Raw genomic sequence first — 25694 nt, forward strand, 5'->3', positions numbered from 1 at the left:
ATGATTCAACTAGGTTTGAAAGAAATTGTGGCTTGGAATGGGAGCGATTGATTCTCCTTTAGAGCCTGGGTGATGTGATTTTAATTATTCACACCCTTGAGAGGAGAGATAAATAGCACTAATATCTCAAATCTATAGATCCAACTTGCAGGTTGCCTGCATGTGAAGGGTTAACTCTTTGATTTTCCACCCTTTTCCATGACTGGAATTTTAAGGGGAAAAGATGAGAATGCCGTTGCAGATTTTCAGCTCTTGATATGATGGATTTACCATTACCAACTTTGGTGGTTTACCCATGGGTAATGGATGGAATTAACTGCAAGCCTAAAAGTGACCGAAGAGCAGAATTACAGACAACTGGCACAGCCTTAACGATACAGTCATTTCACCCTTTCCAGAATTAACATGTACAAACTTTTGGCAAAATTTAGGTACCCACTGTTCTACAATTTGGGGAGATTATACCAGTGTCATCAAAAGGCAGGTACAACTTTCAAGTATAATGTCTTATAAGAATACAATCGCTGCACTTAGCCAATGCTAGGTTTGGGAATATGCTTACAGACTACCCACCCATATGTGTTTTAGGATACGATTTTGCTAAAATTAATCTAATTTGTGAACCTAGATTGCTTAATCTGCTGTAATCATTTTTAGTGTCATCCTATCATCAGGATACCCTTTTTAATGATATTGCTGTACGATGCCCAAGTCTTGCTAAATGGTGGTTCAACAAAAAAATCACCTTCTTTGGGTTGATGGTGACAGCAAATGACTTCCTGCTTCAATCACAAACTAATTTTAACTAAAGCGAGAAACCGTCTCCAGGCTCTCAAGGTCAAGTGTTCTCTATTTTAAATATTTATGCCCTGATCTCCATTGCTTAATTATTCCACATTATGATTTTTTTGCCTGGGTTACCAAATCTATTATTGCATGTGATGCTAGATTGTAGAGCATAATTTATTTTTCTGTTGCCGATTTCATGGTTCTGTGCACAGTGACCATCTATGTTTAATTTGTTTAATTATATAAGTAGATACATTGTGTATCTGTATAAGAGTTTATCTTTTTGATAAATTATCCTTCTATCACTTTACCCTCAGTAAAAAGAAAAGAAAACACTGCCAGAATGTAGGTGATTAACCATTAACCCTTTTAATATCTTATGCACATACCATACTGCTTAGGGTATGCTCCTACAAAATATGCTCTAGAGATAAGGGTATATGCTCTTGTGGTATGGTCTCTAAATCCTAATTTTCAGTATCATAAGAGTGACCAGGGAAGGTCTCTCAATTTCCATGAATGGGCCTTTTATATTTGTGGTCAGGAAAGGTTGGATGGATTAAAGTTAATTGGATTCACCCTGGATACCAACGTCACCTTCAAAGAACACATTGTCATCAATGAACACGGTCTGATACCAGCTCTCTTCTAAATGAAGTGAAACTATTTCTTCCAGAATTAAACTTCAAAACTGCACCCTGCTCGACAGCCTTTCATACACTGGAACCCTTAAAGGCATCCTGCACGCCGCAGCAAGTTTTATCCAGGGCCTGAAGAAATATGATGACAGCACCCCCAGGCTGAAGGAACTCCATTGGCTCCCCTGCCAGCCTGCACAATCTTCAAAAGCAGTTGTATCATTTGCAAAGCCATCATGACCAGCACCCTAGTTTACCTGCAAACAAGCTCACTATCTATGGTGGTTCTCGGCACACCCTCAGCCAGGACATCATCGGACTGCAGACTAAGAAGCGTAAAAAAATAAAAAATAAAACAAGGCAGCAGGCCTTTCACATTTATGCGTTCAGGATCTGGAACAGTATCCCCATATCTATAAGTACCCACCCCCAACGCTGCTCTAATTTAGGAAAGAGTTAAAGACTCCCCTCTTTAAAGAACACAAAATCACAATTCGTTAACATTCACAACCCCGCTATCTCTCCTTTCGCTCTTCGATTTTATGGCGGTCTTTGAACCTGTACAGTACTCTGGCTTTTGGCTACGTTTGTGCTACTTAAATATCATATACTTACATACAAAAGTTACAGTTATAATATATGTTTTAAAATTTGGACGAATGGCAAGCAACAGATGGCAGGGCACAGAGTACAGTACTATAAAGGTGGCTGATTTGTAGTTTAGAAGAGCCACGCTACACCATTGACCTTGTTTCAACAGAGTAAACTGGCTGCCCCAAGTATTGGCAAAGGTTCTCTGTACTGCTATTCTTATTAGTAATCCTACAGAACGAGGAGGTAGTGGAGCAAAGTCAAAGTTTACTTGGATTGGAACAGACTCCTTTCCTGGCATTAAGATACAGATTAAAGATTTCATCAATACTTGCACTCAATACAGAACATATCATTAACAATAGCTTCTCCTTTCTTGAAACCAAATGCTGTATTAATGAAATGTTCATATCATAAGCACATCAGGATACAAAACAAGTACAGTAGAATTGTTATATGTTCACCTGGGGACTCTATATGTTCTTGTTTTTCTTCTCTTTCTTGGTACTGAAGCAAATGCGACCACAGTGCAGATTTGCCCTGAAAAATAAAGCGTTTTAAATGTGTTAAAAAATAAATTACTAACTTGCACAAAAACTTGAAACTGTTTAAAGTTCTATTGATAAGCACTTAAAAAAGCTCTTCTTTAAGCCCGTCCTAAAAAGAATATCACACTTTAAAGAAGCTTTTCCTGATACGGACAATCTGAAACCAAGTAATTTTTATTTATTCTTGGTGCTCACTTAGAAAGGCGTTCTTTTTTTGCAACAATATCAGCTTTGTTTTCTAATGAATTAAAGATGATTCATTTACCAAGTAAAGCAAAGTATGTCCTCGAGTTGTTTTCTTCACTGAGACATAATCCTTATGGTGGGACCATAAAGAACCTTTGTCAAAAGGGCAAACCTTTCACAACGCTAGTTCATGGATAACACCTCTAGAGAGCAAGCTTCCAAATGATACCTTACGCATTAATTTCACCCTACCGTAGGAGCACCAACATCATGGTAGAAATGTTTGCAGCCCCTTCTAATGCTGCTATACATATAGTTCTAAAGGAACCTCGAGTCGACAGGAGACTATGGTGATTTTTGTGGATTCTGAAGACAAACAGCAGCATAAAGTAGTAATATGTGAATTTCTCCCATTACTTCTTTTACGTTCTTCCATTACTTCTTTAGTATGTCAGGGAACGGGGAGATAAGTAATAAAACAAAGAGAGAACAGGACAGAGATATAGACACGCCAACACAGAGGCAGAAAGGTGCACACACTCAAGCATGCGAATACTAATACATACACACATAGACGTACCTGGGTCTCTGTTCTGTAACTAGTTATGGCAGATTTTTGACAAGTGGCAAAAATAAGACTATTTGCATAGAGCACACACCTATCTCCTGGCACTAAGTGCTGAATTGCAGACTATTTGATCAGAAGAAGCATTTTTATGTTTGACCTTAATGACAAGTGTGTTCCCTGTAAAGGCTTCTGGCAAAGAGAAGAGTAGATCCAGGCCATAACCAAGAAAAAAGTTCAATTGAAAGTAAAAAAAAAAAAAAAACATTAAAAAAAATAAAAATAAATAATAATTGTATTGTAGTGTCCTCGGCATTTCACATTGGTCATCTACTTGCCATAAGATGAAAGCTGTTTTTGGCATCACCAGCAACAACACCACCACATCAAGTGACCAGAGGCATGCGGGCAACTGGAAAGATGTTTATAGTATCGGCTGAACAGGTGTGGGGTGCTGTTTTCTCAATGGCCTCACAGTGGGAAATCATCAGAATTTGCTAAGTACCACCAATGAGACTGATTAAACATCACGAATGGACAGGTGACTGTGACCAGGGATACGAACACAGTACACCACCCAAAATACTCACTGCAACTCTAGGCAATTCTGACTGGGGACCTCTGGCCAATTCACCTGGCGCTGGCACACAGCCATGGCACCAAAACCTGAGACACACCACAAGGCCTGTATGTGACTGACATAGTAAGAGTGAAATATGTGGCCACAATGTCAAAGTGCTGGCAGGTCACTTGAGACCTCTTTTCCGGTTCTGTGTATGCTGTCTACCAATAATGAGCAGCTCAAGTGCAGATGTATGCTACACATTCATTTTTTTTATTTATTTGTTAGCTTATTAGCCAAAAGCCCTTCCAAAAAGTGAATGCACAAGATCTAGAATGTAACGCAATATTGGCTGAAGGTGTCACACATGATGACAAGGAGTTGAGTTTCTCAACAATGACATGTGAAATGTGGAAGGCTCTACTTGTATCTGGCTCCAAGACAGTAAAGGTCTAATGAATATATATTTCTGCACCCTAAGGAGCTACTCACAGTACATTGAACCCAACAAATGATTTCACGTACACAGCCACAGAGTGGCCATGCGATGACAGGACAACCATATGCTGGCAAATAATGTGTTTGATGTAAATACTTCATCCAGTTAAAAGCACCTCCCTATATGTTGAAACTTATTTAGTAGAGTTCTCTTCTCTCTGGGAGGAATTCCCTCAACTTTCATTGTCAATGGGGGTAAATGAGAAGACAGCTGTTTGTGATGAGACATGTAACACCAGTGCGGTGTACACCCATTCACCTCGGAAGCCAAAGAGACCATCTGCAGATTCCCACAAGGATCGTCCCTCAGTCCCATCCTCTTCAACACGTACATGACGCCCCTGGCCAACACCACCAGATCGCAGGGACTCAACGTCATCTCCTATGCTGACAACACTCAGCTCATCCTCTCATTGTCACAAGACCCCTCCACCACCGGAACCAACTTCCACAGATGTATGATGAAGGTAGCCGGCTTGATGAAGGACAACTGTCTCAAGCTCAACTCGGACACAATGGAAGGCCTCATCTTTGGGAACACCACCCCGCCATGCAATGATACCTGGTGGCCTGCTGAACTCTGCCCTTCCAGCACCTCAACAAACCATGCCTGTAACCTCGACTTTACCTTGGACTGCAAGTTATCTATGCAGAAACAGGTAAAAGCAGTATCGTCCACCTGCTTCCACACACTACACATGCGCCATAAGATCTTCACGTGGCTCCCAATAGACACCAGAAAGACCGCCAGTCAAGCCCTCATCGCCAGAAGGCTGGACTACAGTAACACTCTTTATTTAGGAATCACTGCACGCCTCCTGAAGAGACTACAGACAATACAAAACGTAGTGGCAAGACTCATCCTTGACCTTCCCAGACGGATTCACTTCACCCAGCACCTCAAGAAGCTACACCGGCTCCCGATCTGGAAGAGATGCCCGTTCCAAGTTGCTGACCCACGCAAACAAAGCCCTGCACGACGAAGGACCAGCATACATCAACAAACAAATGACCTTCCACCAACGAACCAGACACCTGCGATCCACCACCCTTTTCCTCGCAGACACCCCCCGGATCTGCCGATCCAACAGCGTAGGACACTCCTTCTCTCACCTGGTGGCCAAAGCCTGGAACAATCTTCCCCTGCACCTCAGGAATGCAGAATCACTCCAGAAATTCAGAAAAAGACTCAAGGCACAGTTGTTCGAATTAACAGAGCACCGCAAAGCAGCTAGCAACTCCAGTGCCTTGAGACCTTCACTGGGGATTTGCCGCACTTTATAAATCCTGATTGATTACACTCCTTAAAGGAAAGGCAAACTGTAGTGGAATGCACGTTATATGTTTCCCACTAGAAATGTAGGACTGCGTATTAAGACAACAGGACTACAGAATGCAGGGACTGAGTCTATCTACATCGGAAACTGTTGGCCTAATTCCTAGCTAGCTCACAGTGACTCGCTCGAATCGTTAATCCTTCTGGGATAGCAGGTGACTTTGGCAACCTCAAACATAACACTATAATCCCAAAGGGAATCGTGGAAACAGATCTTACCCCTTTCGTTACTTACTCATGCATGCCCTTGGTAAAACACAGGGAGAATACGAATAGTTTTCAATGGATTTATTGAAACAATCATAATCTTGCATTGAAGGAATGTGCTGCGATTATTAGGCACATAAAACAAAGCAAAGTAACCAGCATTGTGAACAAGGTGAAAATAATAAATAGTCCAACCATGGCAGTATGAGTTCTAAAAATCCCTACCTAGCTCTACCCCTATACTGAGAGCATAGTGGGTGTAACCTCTGTCAGATATCGTAGGATAATATGAGACACCATACCTGCGTTACCTGGTCTGGAGTTGGATTGGCAATCCCTCTCTGCAGGATCAGCATGGTAGAGCCGTATGTCAAACACAAAAGTAGTCCCAGGACTGTTGTGGCTGGAGTGCCCCCTCTGCCCCACTAAGGGACAGTGCACTCTTTATATAATGAAACTGCTGTGTTAGTGATACAGCTCTGATGCAATGATGTGTCTAGATATTAGAAGCTGCCGCCGAGCAGACAACGTATATACTAGCATAACTCGTTCTATGTTCCAAGCCTTGAACAAAGAGTACAGATTGTGCAGCAGGAAAGGCTTTCTAAAGATAAACAGCATGTGCAGCGTTATTGAGAATCATATAGGGAAAATAAACTATGTAAAAGATAACAGGACTAAAACGAAGTATGCTAAAATGTGTAAAATGCAAAACTAAATAAGAACCAAAGTGGGCCCAAGAGGGCTTCACCACACCCCAATACACGATGAAGGTAGAGGCACACGGGACATAAAAAAAATAAGATATTAAACAGGTTTACCTGTACATCCCCTCTAGTATGGCTGCAGGAATCAGAATAAAACCAAAAAATAAAAATTGCATGAACAAAAAGAAAACAGCACCCAGGCTCCGATTAAGTAGAACGAATCGGAATCCCCATGTGGAATTCCACTCCTCACTGTTCTATGTTGGGCAGTGGTCCAGCACCCAGATTTACCGTCTGGTAAGATTGCTTTAGGAAAGGGCTGTACCCTTTGCCAAGGCACATGGTAGCATGTAATTTTCCCCAAGCTAGAGGACATCTTCCCCTTTTATTCCCCACTACCAACCTTAATTCCATTTGCCACTCTAATGCACTCGTAGGCATTTACCATCTACTCACAGAAGATGGTAAATGTTTACGTTAAACCCCACAGAATTGGGAATTGTGTGGGGAGGACCGGTTGGTAAAAACAGCTTCGTACAGTAATTCTTTATTCTGTGGGGTCTAGCTCATAACAGCAGGAATTCATGCAGAGGTTTCAACCGATATTGGTAGTTCAGGAAGCTGTAAATCCCTGCATGGAGTTCTCCATTACTTGTGATCGGGCCCATAGTAGGTTCCAATTTACAAAGATGGGTAGAAAAAACAAGAGACTAAGCATGTGCACAGATCACTTTCAGGAAATGGGAGCTGTCATGCAGAAGGATGGATATGTGCAATACCGTTAGTACTTCGCGTAACTATTTATTAAGAATCTTTTCTGGCTCCCACCGCATCGCTCAAGAACAAGAATGAATGAATGAATGAATGAATGGATGGATGAGCTGAATTTTTAAATCGTAAACAGCTGCTCCAAAGGGCGCCAGCAGAATAATTAGAGACACTGTTGCATGCAATTAGTGAGGTGAACAACCAAGTCTTCAGGAGTTCCGGAAAATTATTCGCCAGTTTGATGGAACAAATAACAAGAGGGTGTTCATTCTAGACTTTGGCTGCTAGGAAGGAGAATGACCTTCCTCCCATCCCATTCTTTTCCATTTAAACCTTGGGATTTTAAATAATAAAGCTTTACTTGATCTTAAGAGTCTATATGGAGAATAATAAAGAAACCGGTCCTAGAGGTAAGTTGGACCAATGCTATAATATGCTATGTGTGCCAACACTAGAGCTTTAAACTGAATGTGTTTAATGATTGGTAATTAGTGCAGCTGAAATAGGAATAATGAAAAGGCATATCTATAGACATTAACTGCTCCCTTATGTAAGAATATACACCAGAAATTTGGTAGTAGCTAAAGCATTGTGACTACTTAAAGAGTGGCAAAACCCAAGCAAGACAATATTGAAAAAACAAACGGAAGGAACATTTTCTTCCACAAAATAGTGGCATGCTTCATGCTGGATCTCATACCTACCTAGGAAATATTTTTCAAGCACCCTCAAAATCGAGACCACCTTTGTGGTAATATCTTAACCACTGTGGTACGGAATTTCCTATGATGAAGAATGCCACAATTCTGAGGGCAAAGCTTGTCCATCAATTTTTTTCAATAATGTCTCACTAGGGTTTTGGCACTCTTAAGTATTTATTGTGCTTTAGCTAATACCATATTTCTGGCGTGTATTGATATTGTTTGGGAGATATATGGTAGGCACTGAATTCTTCTCTCTCTCTGAAACGGTTTACTGGTGACAAATGTTTTTGAAGGTGTCAGTAAGTTTACCGATGTTGCTCATGTACAAGCTATGTCCTTCCCTTCCTCTCCCTTTGTCACATTTTCCATTATAAAAAGTGTATGAGTGATAATGAGTTTTCCTACATATTTCCATTTTTTGTCGATTTTTTACAATAAAGTGCTGATCATTTCTCAATGATGATTTATGATCGTGTTTTCATTCCAGTGACAAAGTTGAGCTACATTACTTAGGTATACAATTCTTTTGTGTCTATGTTGTGTGTTCATAGTTTTCTTTTTTTGCACATTTACTATCCGAATCACTATATGGGCTGTGAGAAAAGACTTCAGTTTATAAAACGGTTGTCGTTTGCAGCTATTTCTTTCGTCAGGGTTTCTATAATCAAATAAATTTTTCGTTTGTGAGCCTAGAGTTTGCCTTATTACAACAGGAAAATATATTGGCTAGTCGTAACTATTTCGTGTTAGGAATTTCCATAAAACAAAGAAATTTGAAAAATATTTTCAGGAATAGTGTTCTTCATTCCTATTACCATACCCAACACTCCACAGCAGTGGTTCTTAACTTTTGACTTCTATTGGTCCCCACTAAATCCTTACAGTAATCTGGAACCCCCACTGAATCATTATTGGAGTCTTGGGATTCACACTGAGTCATTATTAGAATGAAGGGACCCTGGCCTAAGCAGTTTCAATGATTTAAACTGTGAAGAAAATACACAAAAATACAGAAACAAGCATTCATCACACAAATAATGAAATATTGTCTTCAATTCACAAATATAATTTTTAAAAATCTAAATTTTAATTTTATTGGGAAGGTTGGAGCTTTTCTAAATTTAATTGAGGCTACCCTTTGTCCATAATATATTCTGTCTGATGGACTTGCACTGCTCCCACGAAACAATAACGACATAAATTTTCGATTCCAATTTCAAATTCATTCACATTTACAGAACTTTTAAAAATATTCTGTTTAAAATATTGCTTCTTTATTTATGTACGCCAAATGAATCTGTTAATATTATATAATTTCCTAAGCAGTCCTGGACCTCCTGAGTAGGTGTTGTGGACCTCTAGAGGTCCGAGGACCACAGGTTCAGAACGGCTGCTCTACAGAGTACCACTTTAGTCATATTTCATATCAATCCTATCAATAAGTCTCAGATTCTGCAATGCCACTCCAGACTTCATCACCCTCCTGGCAATCGACTCCAATCACTACATCTTCCTAGGAGACCTGAACTTCCACCTCGAAGACCCCAAAGACACCAACTCAGCCACCCTCTTGGAAAGCATGAGCAACATTGGTCTCTCACAGCTAGTCCCCCACCCCCACACACATCGGAGGGCACACTCTGGACCCTAGTGACAGAATCAAGTTCTCCCATGCAACTGAACTGATTTGGACAGACCACAGCATTGTCCACTTCACCCTCACCGGCTCCCCAGAATCCCCAATCAGACCACCCTCCCAACCCCACCGAAAGTGGAACATAGTCACAAAACCCCTCTGGGCCTCTGCCCTCAATACAACCAGGCTTGACCCTGCTCCGACAACCTTGAACTCCAAGCCCAGAACTTTTCAAACTGGACCTCCGCCACCGCAGACACCATCACCCCAATGAAAGACACCTCCAGCAACAGATCCACTAAGCACGTCAGCTGGTTCACTCCCAAAATACAGGCCCTCAAACGTGACTGCAAGAAACTAGAGAGACGATGGAGCTCCAGCAAGAACCCATTCAACCTCAGCTCATTCAGATCTGCCCTCAACAATTACCACCACTACCTCAGGGAGACCAAGAAAATATCCTCACCAACAGCATCCATGCCAAAGAGCTCTTCATCATTGTCAGAGTTCTCCTGCCCAGCTGCAACCGAAAACTCGATTTACCCCTCCCAAACACTAGATACTGCATCTATGAAAGTTGAAAACATTTAAAGGGATATATTTTTATCAGGTAAAGTACAGAATCTTATTAAATGACTTTTTGAGGTGATCTATTCAGAAACAGTAGATATACAAACCACGCAAACTATTTTGAAGTAACTGGTTTTTGTACTTTATAGATGTATATACTGTTTCAGGTTTCATAAATATTTTCTTGCAGGTTTTAAGAGATCAAAAGAAGCAGAAGGATTGATGATAACAAACAATTATTTGATACACTTAAACAAGGTGTTTTCCTTCCTCAAATTTTTAACTGCAACAAAGTCAAAAGGGTAATATATGCAAAAGTTCAACAACAGTAAAGTATACAAAACACTGATGGATGGAATGCTTGAATTAATCTCAGCTGCTCGTAATTACTCAAGCTGCATCCCAATCCATCACCATTTTGCACACCATGCCACCTCAGTTTGGACCCAGCTATATACAAATCATTATTGACCCTGCTCCACCAGGATCAGTCCAGACCGAACTGCCAAGCATGGTCCTCCCAGAAACAGAACACAAGCAACCCAGGACAGGAGTTGTCCTAGTTATAGGCAAAAATAGCCAGGTATAGTTTGGTTCCAGTGACACAGTGTGTACATGGGCAGTTCGGGCTGGTCTGTTCCCACGAGGAGTAGAGTCAAGACTGATTTGTATATGGCTGGGTCCGAACTGAGATGGCATGGTGGGCGAAAAAAACAATAGTTTGGAATGCAGTCCGAGCAATTGACAGTGGCTGAGATTAATTCAAGCATACCATCCATCACCTTGTTGTTTTTGCAATGATCAACAACAGGCAGGAAAATCAAGGCAAGGATTGTGTAACAAGTTGTTCAACAAAGTCTAGTCATCTGAAAGAATAGAGTCATATAAAGCAGTGGTTTCCAAACCTTTTAGAACCATAACCCAGTTTTTAGAATGATAAACGTTCGTGACTCACCTACCTTTTATGGACACGAGCAGGGGTGATTTTTGAATGCAAGTAAAGCTGCGCATGCTAGCAGTCATTTACAGACCGCACATTTTAATTTGAAATGACCACTAACTTTGCACAGACACACAGTTCTACTGATAAAACTATATAGCATACAGCACTTAAAAAATAATGTGTGGAAATAGAGTTTCTGTGAATATATATCATTTGTGCATCACCAATTAAAAAGGCTTTATTTGTTTTGATCCTATAAAAACCGCTGTTTCCAGCACTCTTCAGAATTGCAAACAAACGTACTTCATTTCTGTTTTCCTAATCGGTGAATGCACACAGTTAGTTTACAGGTAGCAAAAAAATGACATCCTAAGACGGTCACGTAATTCACTTTAAAAACTCCTTTCACTTTGCAGGCAGAGAAAGAAAAGTAAACACCAAATCCATGTTAAAAGAATAAGCAGCGACTTGTAAGAAGACATAGCCTGACATTTGGTCCCCTGTCATTGAAGCACTGCAAATGTGACAATATAAAGACATTTTAAAGGCATTCATATTTATTGCTCACACTTCTTGACCCACCAAAAATCGGCACGCAACCCACAGATCAGGAAACACTGATGCAAAGGTTTATGTAAACGAACAATACAAATGATGTTCTTTATCCAATGAAGCAGTTATACGTCGTCATAACACAGAATCAATTCTTGCGGAAAATATGCAATATAAGAATTATAGGATTAGCAATCTTGTAAACGCATAATGAGCATATTTGGCACAAATTACTTGACACACTCAGGGTTGTAGGAAAATGTGAGGAAAAAAGAAGCAGTTATACAACCTCTTTCCATCAAAGCGGTTTCCTCTAAACTGTCACCTTCAATTTTATTGACAAAGCTGGCAGACTTAAACCGGTGAAAATCGCAGTGTGGCAAATTTGTTTTCCAAAATTTCTGTTATGCCATTTTATTTTTTTAGGTGTCTAGTATTCTCCTCTCCCCCTTTTTCAATTCTTTTTTATGGGGATTGTGAGTCCTCCGTGAGCTCCATTCTTTCATCCACCTCTTGTTCTCATGCCAGCTTCCCCTTCATCCTTTCATTTTTGTGCTCTTGTCATTACATGCATTACTCTGCCTTGTATGCACTGCTCCTCCACACATTACTTGTGTACAGACAGCCCTCTATTCCTTTTGCAGAGCCCAGACCACTTGCCTCTTCCTCTCTGCTTTTTACAGTGCACCCAGCCACAGAGATGGTTTCTTTGGGCCACTGTTACTTTACCTCTTCCACAATCATTTTAGGAGTTCCTCAGGGATCTGCACCGTCGCCCTGGTTGTTTAATCTTTATGTTCCATTGCTCGAACTCCTTGTCCTGTTTCTTTGGCAATTCAAGATCTATGCTGATGATACTTTGCTCGTTTGTCATCTTAATGACAGAGTCTCTAGTCTAGTCCAGGCTAAGGACCAAATGAGGAGAAACTGATTAAGACTAATCTAGATAAAAGCAAAGTCTTGATCATGAGTAGTAGTTCTCATTCATGGTCTACTCCGCTATGGCAACAGAAACCTTCTCCCACTCCAGTTAAAAGGGAGGCGCTCACACCTTGTCTATCACCTCAGCTTGAACTTTCAGTAAACTGTCATCTGTCTTACCACTGCAAAAACATGATGGCTGTAAGGTTGCTATCACCACAGTAATTGACTTACTCCTTCAGTACTGCAATGCACTTTACCTTTGCATCAGCACATGTAATTCATTCCCCTTTCAATACCTAATAAATCAGACAGCTAGCCAGAGGTGTCAATCTTTTCCCTCATTGTACGAGTGTCAACCCCTTCTCTCTCTCCACACTAGCTACCTATTGAGGACCGATTAAAATTAAAATCCATCACATCAGGTACAGATGTATACAAGATACAGCCTATTTTCTGTGCAGTTCAAAAGATATGATCCAAATTGAGTACTTTGCTCTGCTCAACTTCATCTTTCGAATAGTACCTCATTTCCACACATCACATATGTGTAGCACTATTTTTCCTCACCAACCTCCAACTCAGGAATGCTCTTCCTAGCGTATTAAATTTCCATTTTGATTTAAAGAAGAAACTCAAAATCGTCTTATTCAAAGAGAATTTTCTATGTCTAACCTTTTTATCCTCTTCTAGTTTCTATCTTCCTAGTGCCAGAACCTTTGCGTGAAAGAACACTCCACAAAAAGCCATTAGAATTAATATCAATAATAACATACACAAACAAATTATTTTGCATCAATAGTGATATAATCAACAATGTAAATGTTAAGTTGATATGTAATGTAAGGTCATGGATGTAGTTTGTGATGCCATCTGTCCCATAATGGGTAATGTCAGAGCACTTTATTTTGGTGTGTGAATTATGCATTGCTCATCTAACCAACTTTTTTTTCGTTTTGTTTAGTAACCATGCATTTACTTTTTGTTTTTAAAGAGATTGAGAGTTTTTACTTTAAACACACGTTAAGTTTTGTAAGCAGAGTAAACAATAACTAACCATTTACAAAGTTTCATTTGTTACATGTACATTCAAACTGATTCAGGCTGCTATTATTTCCAAGGAAATCATCAGATTTACGTGGAAATATTCTTTGATAGTTTTAGTGTTTCTCCAAAATAGTGATTCGCCACTCTGGGTTTGTCAGGGCGATGCTCCCGGTTTTAGAATTTTAAAAGAATATGGTAGTGCCACGATTGAGCCATAAAGGCTTTCAGAAACCAGAGGGAAATTGAAAAGAAAAAAGAAGATTAAGCCACAGTGCTACAGATACAAAAGGAACAAATCTAAGAAGCCATCTGGTAAAACACTATCCATCTGTTCGAACTCTTGACTCAAGAAAAACTTGGGGAGTTGGTAGATGTACACTTTCAAAGCTTTGTAGTAAGCCAAACTGATTCCATTGCTAAATAACTCTAAAACATGAACTCTGACTTAAAGATAAACCACCTCATTTACCCATTTGAAGTTTTATTTATTTTTGAGGAGACAAATCCCATGAAAGAATTGCAAAATTTTGCAAATATTGTATATGGATCACTAAGACGTTCTATGCACCACCGACTAGGATCAAATATCCATTGCTGCTTCCCAGGAAGCAATGAAAAAGCACTAAAACATACGTGACTAAACAAAGCAACAAAAAAACATTGTAGGCAAGGAACGAGCTATAGAGTTTGTCATGGGAAGATGAATCAGGACTTTGGCAAACAAAATGTTAAATTCTATTGAGTTGGGAAAATATAGCAAAAACAAAATCTTGACCATGTTTCTCTATAGGAATCCGTGTTTCAAAATGATGTACCAAGCAATATATGCTTTATTATACATCTCTTTGTTGCAAAGCAATGTATTATTCACTTCCACAAACATTAACAGTGAGAAACAAATTACAGACTTTTGCGACATTTGGAAAACATGAATTACACACCTGTTTGACCTGTAGGCCATGGCTCCATATTCTTTCCAGTAAATCACATAAGCTGGCAATTAGGGTATTCTCCTCCAAACCAGTAATGTTGGCCTCTCCATGTCCAAGCTCCACTGCTTCATGCCCCATTTTTTCTACCAGCATTCTTTTAGTCTTAAATGGCAAAAGAAACACTGTTAATCAATGATGAATGTAGCTACTGACGCAAGTGTTTAGAACTATACTCTTTTTTAATAAGGCAGGTTTAAGTTAACAAAGAATCTCAATCGAATTATACGGAACAAGACAAACATAGGCTAATGTATGGGGGAGGGTATTTAATTGGTAACTTTGTTCCCAAGTCAGTACATCACTGGAAAAAGAGAATTAGAATTCATTTAGTACATACTATGCACTGATTGAGGTCGTAATTATACAGGTTTACTATGTAATATTAGTCTCCCAGATCGTACTTCTCACATTACACTTTTATAAGAAATATGTACAACTAACTTTGTTTGATATTAGCTTACCAAAGCTCTGTTTGAGACAGCTATTCAGGCCGGCGGACTATTAACTAATTTCTGCATGTAGAACATTGTGAGAAGTTGGCCTGATGTATGATGTCACTAGTTATAGTGTACACCTTATATCAGTCCAAATACCCTTATGGTGATTGGTTGTAAAGTCAACCTTATAGACCAGCTATCCTAGTGGTAGCATGGACAAGAGCAGTCTTAGGCTAAACTCTGAATGGCATGTGAAGCCAGCTGTGATACCATATATAATCCCTTGAATACCAAATGAAAGGACACCACAACAGATATATATATAAAATAAAGTGTATTTATTCTAAGCAAACCCTCAGCACTCTTTATGAGTTTAGAGGTAAGTACAACACAGTCTTATTAATGCATACAGTAAGTCACACAGGTAAGTAATACAGTTAGGCCCTAGGGGCCACGCAAACCATATACTAAATAAGTGGTATAAGAACCACTGTCACGGAAATAGAATAGGCCTAGGCCTAGGGAATCGCTGGGGCTACACTACACTAGCGTTAGTTAGGGAGTGGGAGGCCCACGGGATTCGTGTGCAGAGTGGAAACACTCACGCGTAATGCGTAAAAGTCAATAGCAATGTTACAGTTTAGAAATAGATAGATTTAGGACACTTCCGGAGTAGCTAGGAAGTTGAGACTTGAAAACTAGACACTAGGATAGTCACTATCCTGATGAGCACCGGAGTACCCAAGTTACCTAGCCCACAGGCTGCGGGTGCATAGGGGTGAAGATGCGTCGTTTTCGTCGTCGACTCCTATGGATGCCTGAAGAAAGATGCTGACAGGCAGTCAGGGGAGAGTGTCCGGTGGATCCCAAGGCTGGGATCACGAAGAGAAGAAACCTGCAAGCAGAAGGGACAGAGTCAAGGTCACTAGCCGGTGACCACGTGGAACCAGGAAGGAACCAGGCGATGTCGTGAAGAGTTGCAGGTGAAGGTGAAGCTTGTCGCTGGAGCCAGGAGGACCAGGAAGCGTCGAGGACGACCAGGACCAGGAGGCGAGCTGTCCCACGAAGGCTCTTGCTGTCGGCGGCGTCGAAGTTGGACTAGGACTCACCAAGCCTTGGCAAGCGGAACCCACGAAGAACAAGGGACTTGCTTCTGGTGCAGACCAGGAAGGTCTGGGGTGCTTCTTCTTTGCAGAGAAGCGGGAGCCAGTCTGGAGGAGCCAAACCAGCGCAGAAGATTTTAGGGAGCGTCGTCACAAAGGCCACTAGCCAGCGGGCAAGCAACCGGACAGACGCGGCAAGCAGGAAAATGCTGAAGGGCCCCACGCAGGACTCGTGGAGTGTGGGGGGCTGGTCTTCGGTGCAGATGGTGCTTGGGGTTGGGGCTTCTCAATCCCCGGTGCACAACTTCGAGGGTACCTCAGAAGCTGCGCTGTAAGTTACTAGCCACTTTTCCCAGGTAGCCGGTCCCACGTCGCTCGTCGCCTCCACGGATCTCAGCTCTGCTGCAGATGTGGATGAGGGTCGGAGAAGTCTGGAAATCAAGGCTCTGGTCGGGCTCTGCAGTCGGTTCCTCGTCGAACGTTTCACAAAGCAAAGGGTAGTCACTTGATGGTGCCTGTTTGCACAGGGTAGCCACTCCTTGGCTACAAGGGAGATTCTTCAGTCTTCTTCTTTCGTCGAATGTCGAAGGTCCAGAGTTTCTGTTCAGTTTTGCAGGTTCAGGATAATCTAAAGTCTTGAGGCCCAACTCCCACTCTTATACTAATCTGGGGGGCTGGGATACCTGCTAGGTCACGCCTTATGGGTGGGACCTGGGAGGGGGTGGTTACACCCACTTCCCTTTGTCCAGTTTCGCGCCAGAGCTGGGGCTGGAGTGCCCCAGCGCCGGTTTGAACTGGACTATGCAAGGAACACCTTGTGTGCCCCAGGCATGTCTCATTCCTTTCAGCCCACCCTGCCCCAATACACTAAAGGCTGTCTGGGGAGGTGCTAGCACCTCCCCAAGCAGGAAACCTATTGTCCAGGCCTCCCTGGCTGGGATCCCTCCCAGCAGCAGGAGGTCAGACTTGTGTCGTGGCAGCAGCATCCATTTTGTGATGCTGAGGCTTTGGTCAGAGGCTAACAGTTGAAGTATGATTTTAACATGTCTTTCCCTCTAGAAGGGGGGAATAATATTCTCATGTCCAGAAATGGCATGGGGGTATTATTCCCGAGTGTTAGACACCTTACACGACATGCTTTGATAAAGCCAAACCATAGTTACCATAACCGTCTAAGATTATAAGGCACTTTAAGAGTATATGGTAGGCTATATCATAGAACAGCTATAAGGACATGGTTCCGAAAGCTGCAGACAGGCTCAGCTCATGCTAGAGCACCATCTCACATGGTACCAAGCACTCTGCCTCCAGGATTGTCAAGGCCTGCCATAGGAGTGACTGATAGGTACACATGTGTCTATATGTAAGTTAGGTATAGGAATACTACACCTAAGCAAGGGGTGATTACACGACCTTGCCCCAGCTGAGTGATCAGCCAGTTGTGTCAAAATGGAAGGCCAGGCCAGGGGTGGCACAATACATGCTGCAGCCCCTGGTAGGCCTAGGGTACACCTATGCCCTGGGTACCTAGGGTACACTGTACAGGGGCCAATAAGGTGATCCTATCCAAATGGGTTATGCACCTAAAGTACATAGTAGTAATTTAGAGAGAGAACAGCAGGGCTGTGGGTCTGATTAGCAGGCCCACAGCCACATCTAAGTCGTAAACCAGTAAAGCAAAAGCAAAAAGTGGGGGTGAACATAGAAAGCAGACCCTACTCTCCTACACAACCCCCCCCCAAACTTAGGGACATTAAACTAACCTTGACCAGTTGAGTCTTCATGTTCTAAGTGGAAATATCTGGAGAGTCCATCTGCATTGGCATGGTCAGTCCCAGGTCTATGTTCCACTGTGAAGTCCATCCCCTGTAGGGAAATGGACCACCTAAGAAGTTTGGGATTTTCACCCTTCATCTGATTTAGCCACAAGAGGGGCTTATGGTCTGTCTGAATCTTGAAGTGAGTGCCAAACAAGTATGGCCTCAGCTTCTTCAGGGCCCAAACCACAGCAAAGGCCTCCCTCTCAATAGCTGACCAACGTTTCTCTCTAGGGGTCAGCCTTCTACTTATAAAAGCAATGGGCTGGTCTTGACCATCTACATTCAGTTGTGAAAGAACAGCTCCCACACCTAACTCAGAAGCATCTGTCTGGACAATGAACTCTTTGGAGTAGTCTGGACTTTTCAGAATAGGTGCACTGCACATGGCCTGCTTCAGGTCATCAAATGCTTTTTGACAGCTTGCTGTCCACTGAACTTTCTTTGGCATCTTCTTGGAGGTCAAGTCATTAAGTGGTGTCACTATGGACCCATAGTTCTTAACAAACTTTCTGTAGTACCCAGACAGGCCCAAGAAAGCTCTGACCTGAGTCTGGGTAGTTGGAGGAGCCCAGTCCTTTATGGTCTGGATCTTGCTCTCCAGTGGTTGAACCTGACCCCCACCAACTAGGTGGCCCAGGTATACAACCTTGCTCTGCCCTATCTGGCACTTAGTGGCCTTGATAGTGAGGCCTGCCTTTTGCAGGGCCTCTAAAACATTCCTCAGGTGGACCAGGTGATCCTCCCAGGTGGAGCTAAAGACAGCAATATCATCAAGATAAGCTGCACAATAATCATCCAACCCAGTAAGGACTTGATTCACCAGCCTTTGGAAAGTGGCAGGTGCATTCTTCAAACCAAAGGGCATTACCACAAATTGATAATGTCCTCCTGGGGTCGAGAAAGCAGTTTTGGCCTTTGCACTCTCAGCTAGTCTGATTTGCCAGTAGCCTGCTGTTAGGTCAAATGTGCTCAAAAACTTAGCAGCTGCCAGTCTGTCAATGAGCTCATCTGCCCTAGGTATTGGGTGGGCATCTGTCCTAGTGACAGCATTGAGACCTCTGTAATCCACGCAAAACCTCATCTCTCTCTTACCATCTTGGGTGTGAGGTTTTGGCACAAGGACTACAGGACTAGCCCAAGGGCTCTCTGAAGGTTCAATGACTCCCAGCTCCAACATCTTTTGTACCTCAACTTTTATGCAGTCCCTGACATGGTCAGGTTGCCTGTAGATTTTACTCTTCACAGGCAGACTGTCACCAGTGTCCACCTCATGGGTGCACCAGTTTGTCTGACTTGGGGTCAGAGAGAACATATGTCTGTAGGCCTGCAGAACTTGTCTGCAGTCCTGTTGCTGATGGACAGTGAGGCTGTCAGAAAAGACCACACCATCAACTGAGCCATCATCAGGGTTCTGAGTCAACAGGTCTGGGAGAGGGTCACTCTCTTCCTCCTGCCCCTCATCTGTAGCCATGAGTAGCCCCATGTCTGCCCTGTCAACATATGCCTTCAATCTGTTGACATGAAGCACCCTGTGGGGGCTTCTGGGAGTCCCAAGGTCCACCAAGTAGGTGACTTCTCCCTTTTTCTCAACAATAGTGTGGGGTCCAGACCATTTGTCTTGGAGTGCTGCTGGGGCCACTGGCTCCAACACCCACACTTTCTGTCCTGGCTGGTAAACAGTCAGTACAGCCTTTTGGTCATGCCAAGCTTTTTGGAGTTCTTGGCTTGCCTCAAGGTTTTTAGAAGCCTTCTTCATATACTCTGCCATCCTGGAGCGGAGACCAAGTACATAATCCACTATGTCTAGTTTGGGTTGTCTGAGAGGTCTCTCCCATCCTTCCTTCACCAAACACAGGGGTCCTCTTACAGGATGCCCAAACAAAAGCTCAAAAGGGCTGTAGCCAACCCCCTTTTGTGGGACCTCTCTGTAAGCAAACAGAAGGCAGGGTAAAAGGATGTCCCATCTTCGCCTAAGCTTGTCTGGTAATCCTTTTATCATTCCCTTTAGGGTCTTGTTGAATCTCTCAACAAGCCCATTGCACTGTGGGTGATAGGGTGTGGTGAACTTATAGTTAACACCACACTCCTTCCACATTGCAGTCAAGTATCCTGACATAAAGTTGGCACCTCTGTCAGAAATGACCTCCTTTGGAAAGCCCACTCTGGAGAATACTCCAAGCAGGGCCCTTGCCACAACAGGAGCTGTTGTGGTCCTCAGGGGAATTGCTTCTGGGTACCTGGTGGCATGGTCCACTATCACCAGTATGAATCTGTGCCCAGATGCTGTTTGTGGGTCCATTGGTCCTACAATATCTATGCCCACTCTTTCAAAGGGGACCCCCACCACAGGTAGTGGTATGAGGGGGGCCTTTGTGGTGCCACCTGATTTGCCACTGGCTTGGCAGGTGACACAGGAGCGACAAAACTCCTTAGTATCTTCTGACATATGGGGCCAGTGAAAGTGAGGGACAAGCCTGTCCCAAGTCTTGTTCTGGCCTAAATGTCCTGCAAGGGGAATATCATGGGCCAAGGTTAGAAGGAAGCCCCTGAACTTCAGTGGTATGACCAACCTCCTGGATGCACCAGGCTTGGGGTCTCTAGCCTCTGAGTACAGTAGCCCTTCATCCCAATACACTCTATGGGTACCTTGAGCATTCCCTGCAGCCTCAGCAGCAGCCAGCTGTCTGAGGGGTTCAAGAGAGGGGCAGTCTAATTGAGCCTGCCTCAGATCTGCCCTGGAAGGTCCCCCTGTCCCAAGAAACTCAACCTGATCAGGTTCAAGTTCTTCTAGGACAGTTCCTTCAGGGCTCTCAGAATCATCCTCCTGGGAGGGCTGATCCACCACCTGAGGCAGGGGGGAAGGCACAGCCTTAACCCTACTGCTCTTTCTCTTGGAGTGTGACTGGTCCATAGTTTCAGGATCCAGCACTTGTTCAGTGTTGCACTTTTTGGCCTGTGACCTGGTCACAGCAAGGACATGTGCATCTATCCCCAGCATTTCTGCATGGGTCCTATACTCCACTTCAGACCAAACTGAAGTTTCAAGATCATTGCCCAGTAAACACTCTACAGGAAGGTCTGAACTAACAACAACTTTCTTGAGGCCAGTTACCCCTCCCCAGGAGAAGTTAACAATAGCCACACTATGGGAGGTAGTGGCATTGCTAGCGTTGGTCACTAGGTAATTCTCACCTAGTATGATCTGTCCAGGGTCCACAAAAGCAGGTGTCACCATTGTGACACTAGCCCCAGTGTCCCTGTAGGCCTGAGCCATTCTTTGGTTGATAAAAGGTGTCTGTCTGTACTTGCCCAGGTTACTGGGGCCTACAGTAGAGGACAAAGCTAAGTCCCCATCACAGATCAGGACAGCCTGAGTAGGCACTCTGACTAGGCCAGAATCCTCCTCAGTTCCCAGGGTTAACCCTACTACACCCTTTTGCTGGGAACCACCACTTACAGCTGAACTAGGGGGTACAGTTGCCTTAGGGGCAATGGTGGCTGGGGGCTTATCCTTTTTGGTGCACTCACTAAACCAATGTGAGGTAGACTTACAATAGTTGCACCATGGTTTCTTTTGGCCTTCTTTCTTCTTATCCTTTTTGGAACCACCCTCCCCCTGAGCCTTTTGGGGGCCTGGTGAAGACTTCTGGTCTTTTTGTTTCTGCTCATTACCCTTCTGGTCTGCCTTTTTCTGATCACCGCCCTGGTTCTGGTTTTTCTGCTTAACTCTAGTCCTGACCCATCTATCTGCCTTCTTTCCCAATTCTTGGGGAGAAGTCAGATCAGAATCAATCAGGTGTTGATGCAATAGCTGGTTTTGACAGTTGTTAAGTATTTGTTCTCTCATGATCAAATTATACAATCCTGTATAGTCCTTAACCTTACTTCCCAATAGCCAGCCTTCCAGAGCCTTAGTGGCACAATCTACAAAGTCAGTCCAGTCCTGAGTCTGTGTCTTCTGGGTATCCCTGAACAACAACCTGTATTGTTCAGTGGTTAGGCCAAACCCATCAATCAGAGCACTCTTCAGGACAGTGTAATTATCTGCATCCTCATCACTAACTGTGAGGAGCTTGTCTCTTCCTTTCTCAGAGAAGGAGAGCCACAAGATAGCTGCCCACTGACTTTGGGGTACCTGCTGTACTTTGCAAGCTCTCTCCAAAGCAGTTATCCATTTGTGGATGTCATCCCCACACTTGTAGGGAGGGACAATCTTGCTCAGGTTTCTATTATCATAGTGCCTGTCTCTATCTCTAGGAATGTTGCTGCCACCAGTGGGTTCTAACCCACTTAACTTTTGTTCTCTAGCCAGAGCAAGCTTCTCTTTGGCAAGGGCAAGTTCTTCCCTCTGAATCCTCAGATTAGCCTCCCTCATTCTGGCTGCATGCTCCTTTCTCTCAGGTGAAGTCATTCCCCTGTGAGAGGAAGCATTAGAGGTGTTAGAGACATGGGAGTGGATGGATTCCCTTGAAGGGGATCTGTCCCTCCTGCTTCTCTGTGAATGTCTACTTGTGGGTCTGTATGGGGGGACCCCATGCAAACTCCCATGTAAACTTAAGTTAGCCTGGCTAAGTCTCCTTACTTGGCTCTGGCTGTCTACCTCCCCATCTGAAGGCCCATCTGACTCCTCTGTGGTGGGTAGACCCTCCTCTGCGCCTAGGGCACCTTCCTGTGATGCCCTCTGAGCATCATACTCCTCTAGGAGTTGTCTTAACTGAAGGAGGGTAGGGTTTGCACCCTGTTTTATTCCTCTGGAGGTACACAATTGTCTCATCTCCTGGAATGTTAAGGTATCATACCTAGAGGGGGTCTTCTGCAGACCTGCCCCTCCTGAGAGAGCATCTACTTGATCTCCTCCCAGAGGCATGATCTAGTGAGGGTGTGGTGTGTGCACCTACCTACACTAGTTGTATCTACTAAACCTTTCTAGTAGTTGTAGTCAGGGTGTGTTATTCCCTTCAACCTACAACTACAAAGTCCAGTAGGACTTAAGTATAATAATCTATGTTATATGTACCTAGACAATATCTGTGTGATCTTTCAATTTAGTATCTCAAGATTACAATGGTATTACAACAGCAAGCTCAGATCCCAACCGCTGCTCACCAATGTGAGAAGTTGGCCTGATGTATGATGTCACTAGTTATAGTGTACACCTTATATCAGTCCAAATACCCTTATGGTGATTGGTTGTAAAGTCAACCTTATAGACCAGCTATCCTAGTGGTAGCATGGACAAGAGCAGTCTTAGGCTAAACTCTGAATGGCATGTGAAGCCAGCTGTGATACCATATATAATCCCTTGAATACCAAATGAAAGGACACCACAACAGATATATATATAAAATAAAGTGTATTTATTCTAAGCAAACCCTCAGCACTCTTTATGAGTTTAGAGGTAAGTACAACACAGTCTTATTAATGCATACAGTAAGTCACACAGGTAAGTAATACAGTTAGGCCCTAGGGGCCACGCAAACCATATACTAAATAAGTGGTATAAGAACCACTGTCACGGAAATAGAATAGGCCTAGGCCTAGGGAATCGCTGGGGCTACACTACACTAGCGTTAGTTAGGGAGTGGGAGGCCCACGGGATTCGTGTGCAGAGTGGAAACACTCACGCGTAATGCGTAAAAGTCAATAGCAATGTTACAGTTTAGAAATAGATAGATTTAGGACACTTCCGGAGTAGCTAGGAAGTTGAGACTTGAAAACTAGACACTAGGATAGTCACTATCCTGATGAGCACCGGAGTACCCAAGTTACCTAGCCCACAGGCTGCGGGTGCATAGGGGTGAAGATGCGTCGTTTTCGTCGTCGACTCCTATGGATGCCTGAAGAAAGATGCTGACAGGCAGTCAGGGGAGAGTGTCCGGTGGATCCCAAGGCTGGGATCACGAAGAGAAGAAACCTGCAAGCAGAAGGGACAGAGTCAAGGTCACTAGCCGGTGACCACGTGGAACCAGGAAGGAACCAGGCGATGTCGTGAAGAGTTGCAGGTGAAGGTGAAGCTTGTCGCTGGAGCCAGGAGGACCAGGAAGCGTCGAGGACGACCAGGACCAGGAGGCGAGCTGTCCCACGAAGGCTCTTGCTGTCGGCGGCGTCGAAGTTGGACTAGGACTCACCAAGCCTTGGCAAGCGGAACCCACGAAGAACAAGGGACTTGCTTCTGGTGCAGACCAGGAAGGTCTGGGGTGCTTCTTCTTTGCAGAGAAGCGGGAGCCAGTCTGGAGGAGCCAAACCAGCGCAGAAGATTTTAGGGAGCGTCGTCACAAAGGCCACTAGCCAGCGGGCAAGCAACCGGACAGACGCGGCAAGCAGGAAAATGCTGAAGGGCCCCACGCAGGACTCGTGGAGTGTGGGGGGCTGGTCTTCGGTGCAGATGGTGCTTGGGGTTGGGGCTTCTCAATCCCCGGTGCACAACTTCGAGGGTACCTCAGAAGCTGCGCTGTAAGTTACTAGCCACTTTTCCCAGGTAGCCGGTCCCACGTCGCTCGTCGCCTCCACGGATCTCAGCTCTGCTGCAGATGTGGATGAGGGTCGGAGAAGTCTGGAAATCAAGGCTCTGGTCGGGCTCTGCAGTCGGTTCCTCGTCGAACGTTTCACAAAGCAAAGGGTAGTCACTTGATGGTGCCTGTTTGCACAGGGTAGCCACTCCTTGGCTACAAGGGAGATTCTTCAGTCTTCTTCTTTCGTCGAATGTCGAAGGTCCAGAGTTTCTGTTCAGTTTTGCAGGTTCAGGATAATCTAAAGTCTTGAGGCCCAACTCCCACTCTTATACTAATCTGGGGGGCTGGGATACCTGCTAGGTCACGCCTTATGGGTGGGACCTGGGAGGGGGTGGTTACACCCACTTCCCTTTGTCCAGTTTCGCGCCAGAGCTGGGGCTGGAGTGCCCCAGCGCCGGTTTGAACTGGACTATGCAAGGAACACCTTGTGTGCCCCAGGCATGTCTCATTCCTTTCAGCCCACCCTGCCCCAATACACTAAAGGCTGTCTGGGGAGGTGCTAGCACCTCCCCAAGCAGGAAACCTATTGTCCAGGCCTCCCTGGCTGGGATCCCTCCCAGCAGCAGGAGGTCAGACTTGTGTCGTGGCAGCAGCATCCATTTTGTGATGCTGAGGCTTTGGTCAGAGGCTAACAGTTGAAGTATGATTTTAACATGTCTTTCCCTCTAGAAGGGGGGAATAATATTCTCATGTCCAGAAATGGCATGGGGGTATTATTCCCGAGTGTTAGACACCTTACACGACATGCTTTGATAAAGCCAAACCATAGTTACCATAACCGTCTAAGATTATAAGGCACTTTAAGAGTATATGGTAGGCTATATCATAGAACAGCTATAAGGACATGGTTCCGAAAGCTGCAGACAGGCTCAGCTCATGCTAGAGCACCATCTCACATGGTACCAAGCACTCTGCCTCCAGGATTGTCAAGGCCTGCCATAGGAGTGACTGATAGGTACACATGTGTCTATATGTAAGTTAGGTATAGGAATACTACACCTAAGCAAGGGGTGATTACACGACCTTGCCCCAGCTGAGTGATCAGCCAGTTGTGTCAAAATG

General features: G+C 43.8%; 1 protein-coding gene across 4 annotated transcripts in view; it reads right to left on the reverse strand.

Moving 5' to 3' along the window:
• DENND5B (DENN domain containing 5B) overlaps positions 1 to 25694 on the reverse strand; it is a 535468-nt gene that overhangs the window by 205930 nt on the left and 303844 nt on the right. For all 4 annotated transcript variants that reach the window (XM_085652367.1, XM_085652366.1, XM_085652363.1 and 1 more), the window contains 2 exons: positions 14710 to 14862; positions 2483 to 2558 (listed from right to left, as the gene is read on the reverse strand). In XM_085652367.1, coding sequence (XP_085508493.1) covers positions 2483 to 2558; positions 14710 to 14862 — 229 coding nt within the window. The remainder of the gene's footprint in view (positions 1 to 2482; positions 2559 to 14709; positions 14863 to 25694) is intronic.

This window comes from Triturus cristatus, chromosome 4_1 (assembly GCF_964204655.1).
Source record: "Triturus cristatus chromosome 4_1, aTriCri1.1, whole genome shotgun sequence".
Classification (NCBI taxonomy): Eukaryota; Metazoa; Chordata; class Amphibia; order Caudata; family Salamandridae; genus Triturus; species Triturus cristatus.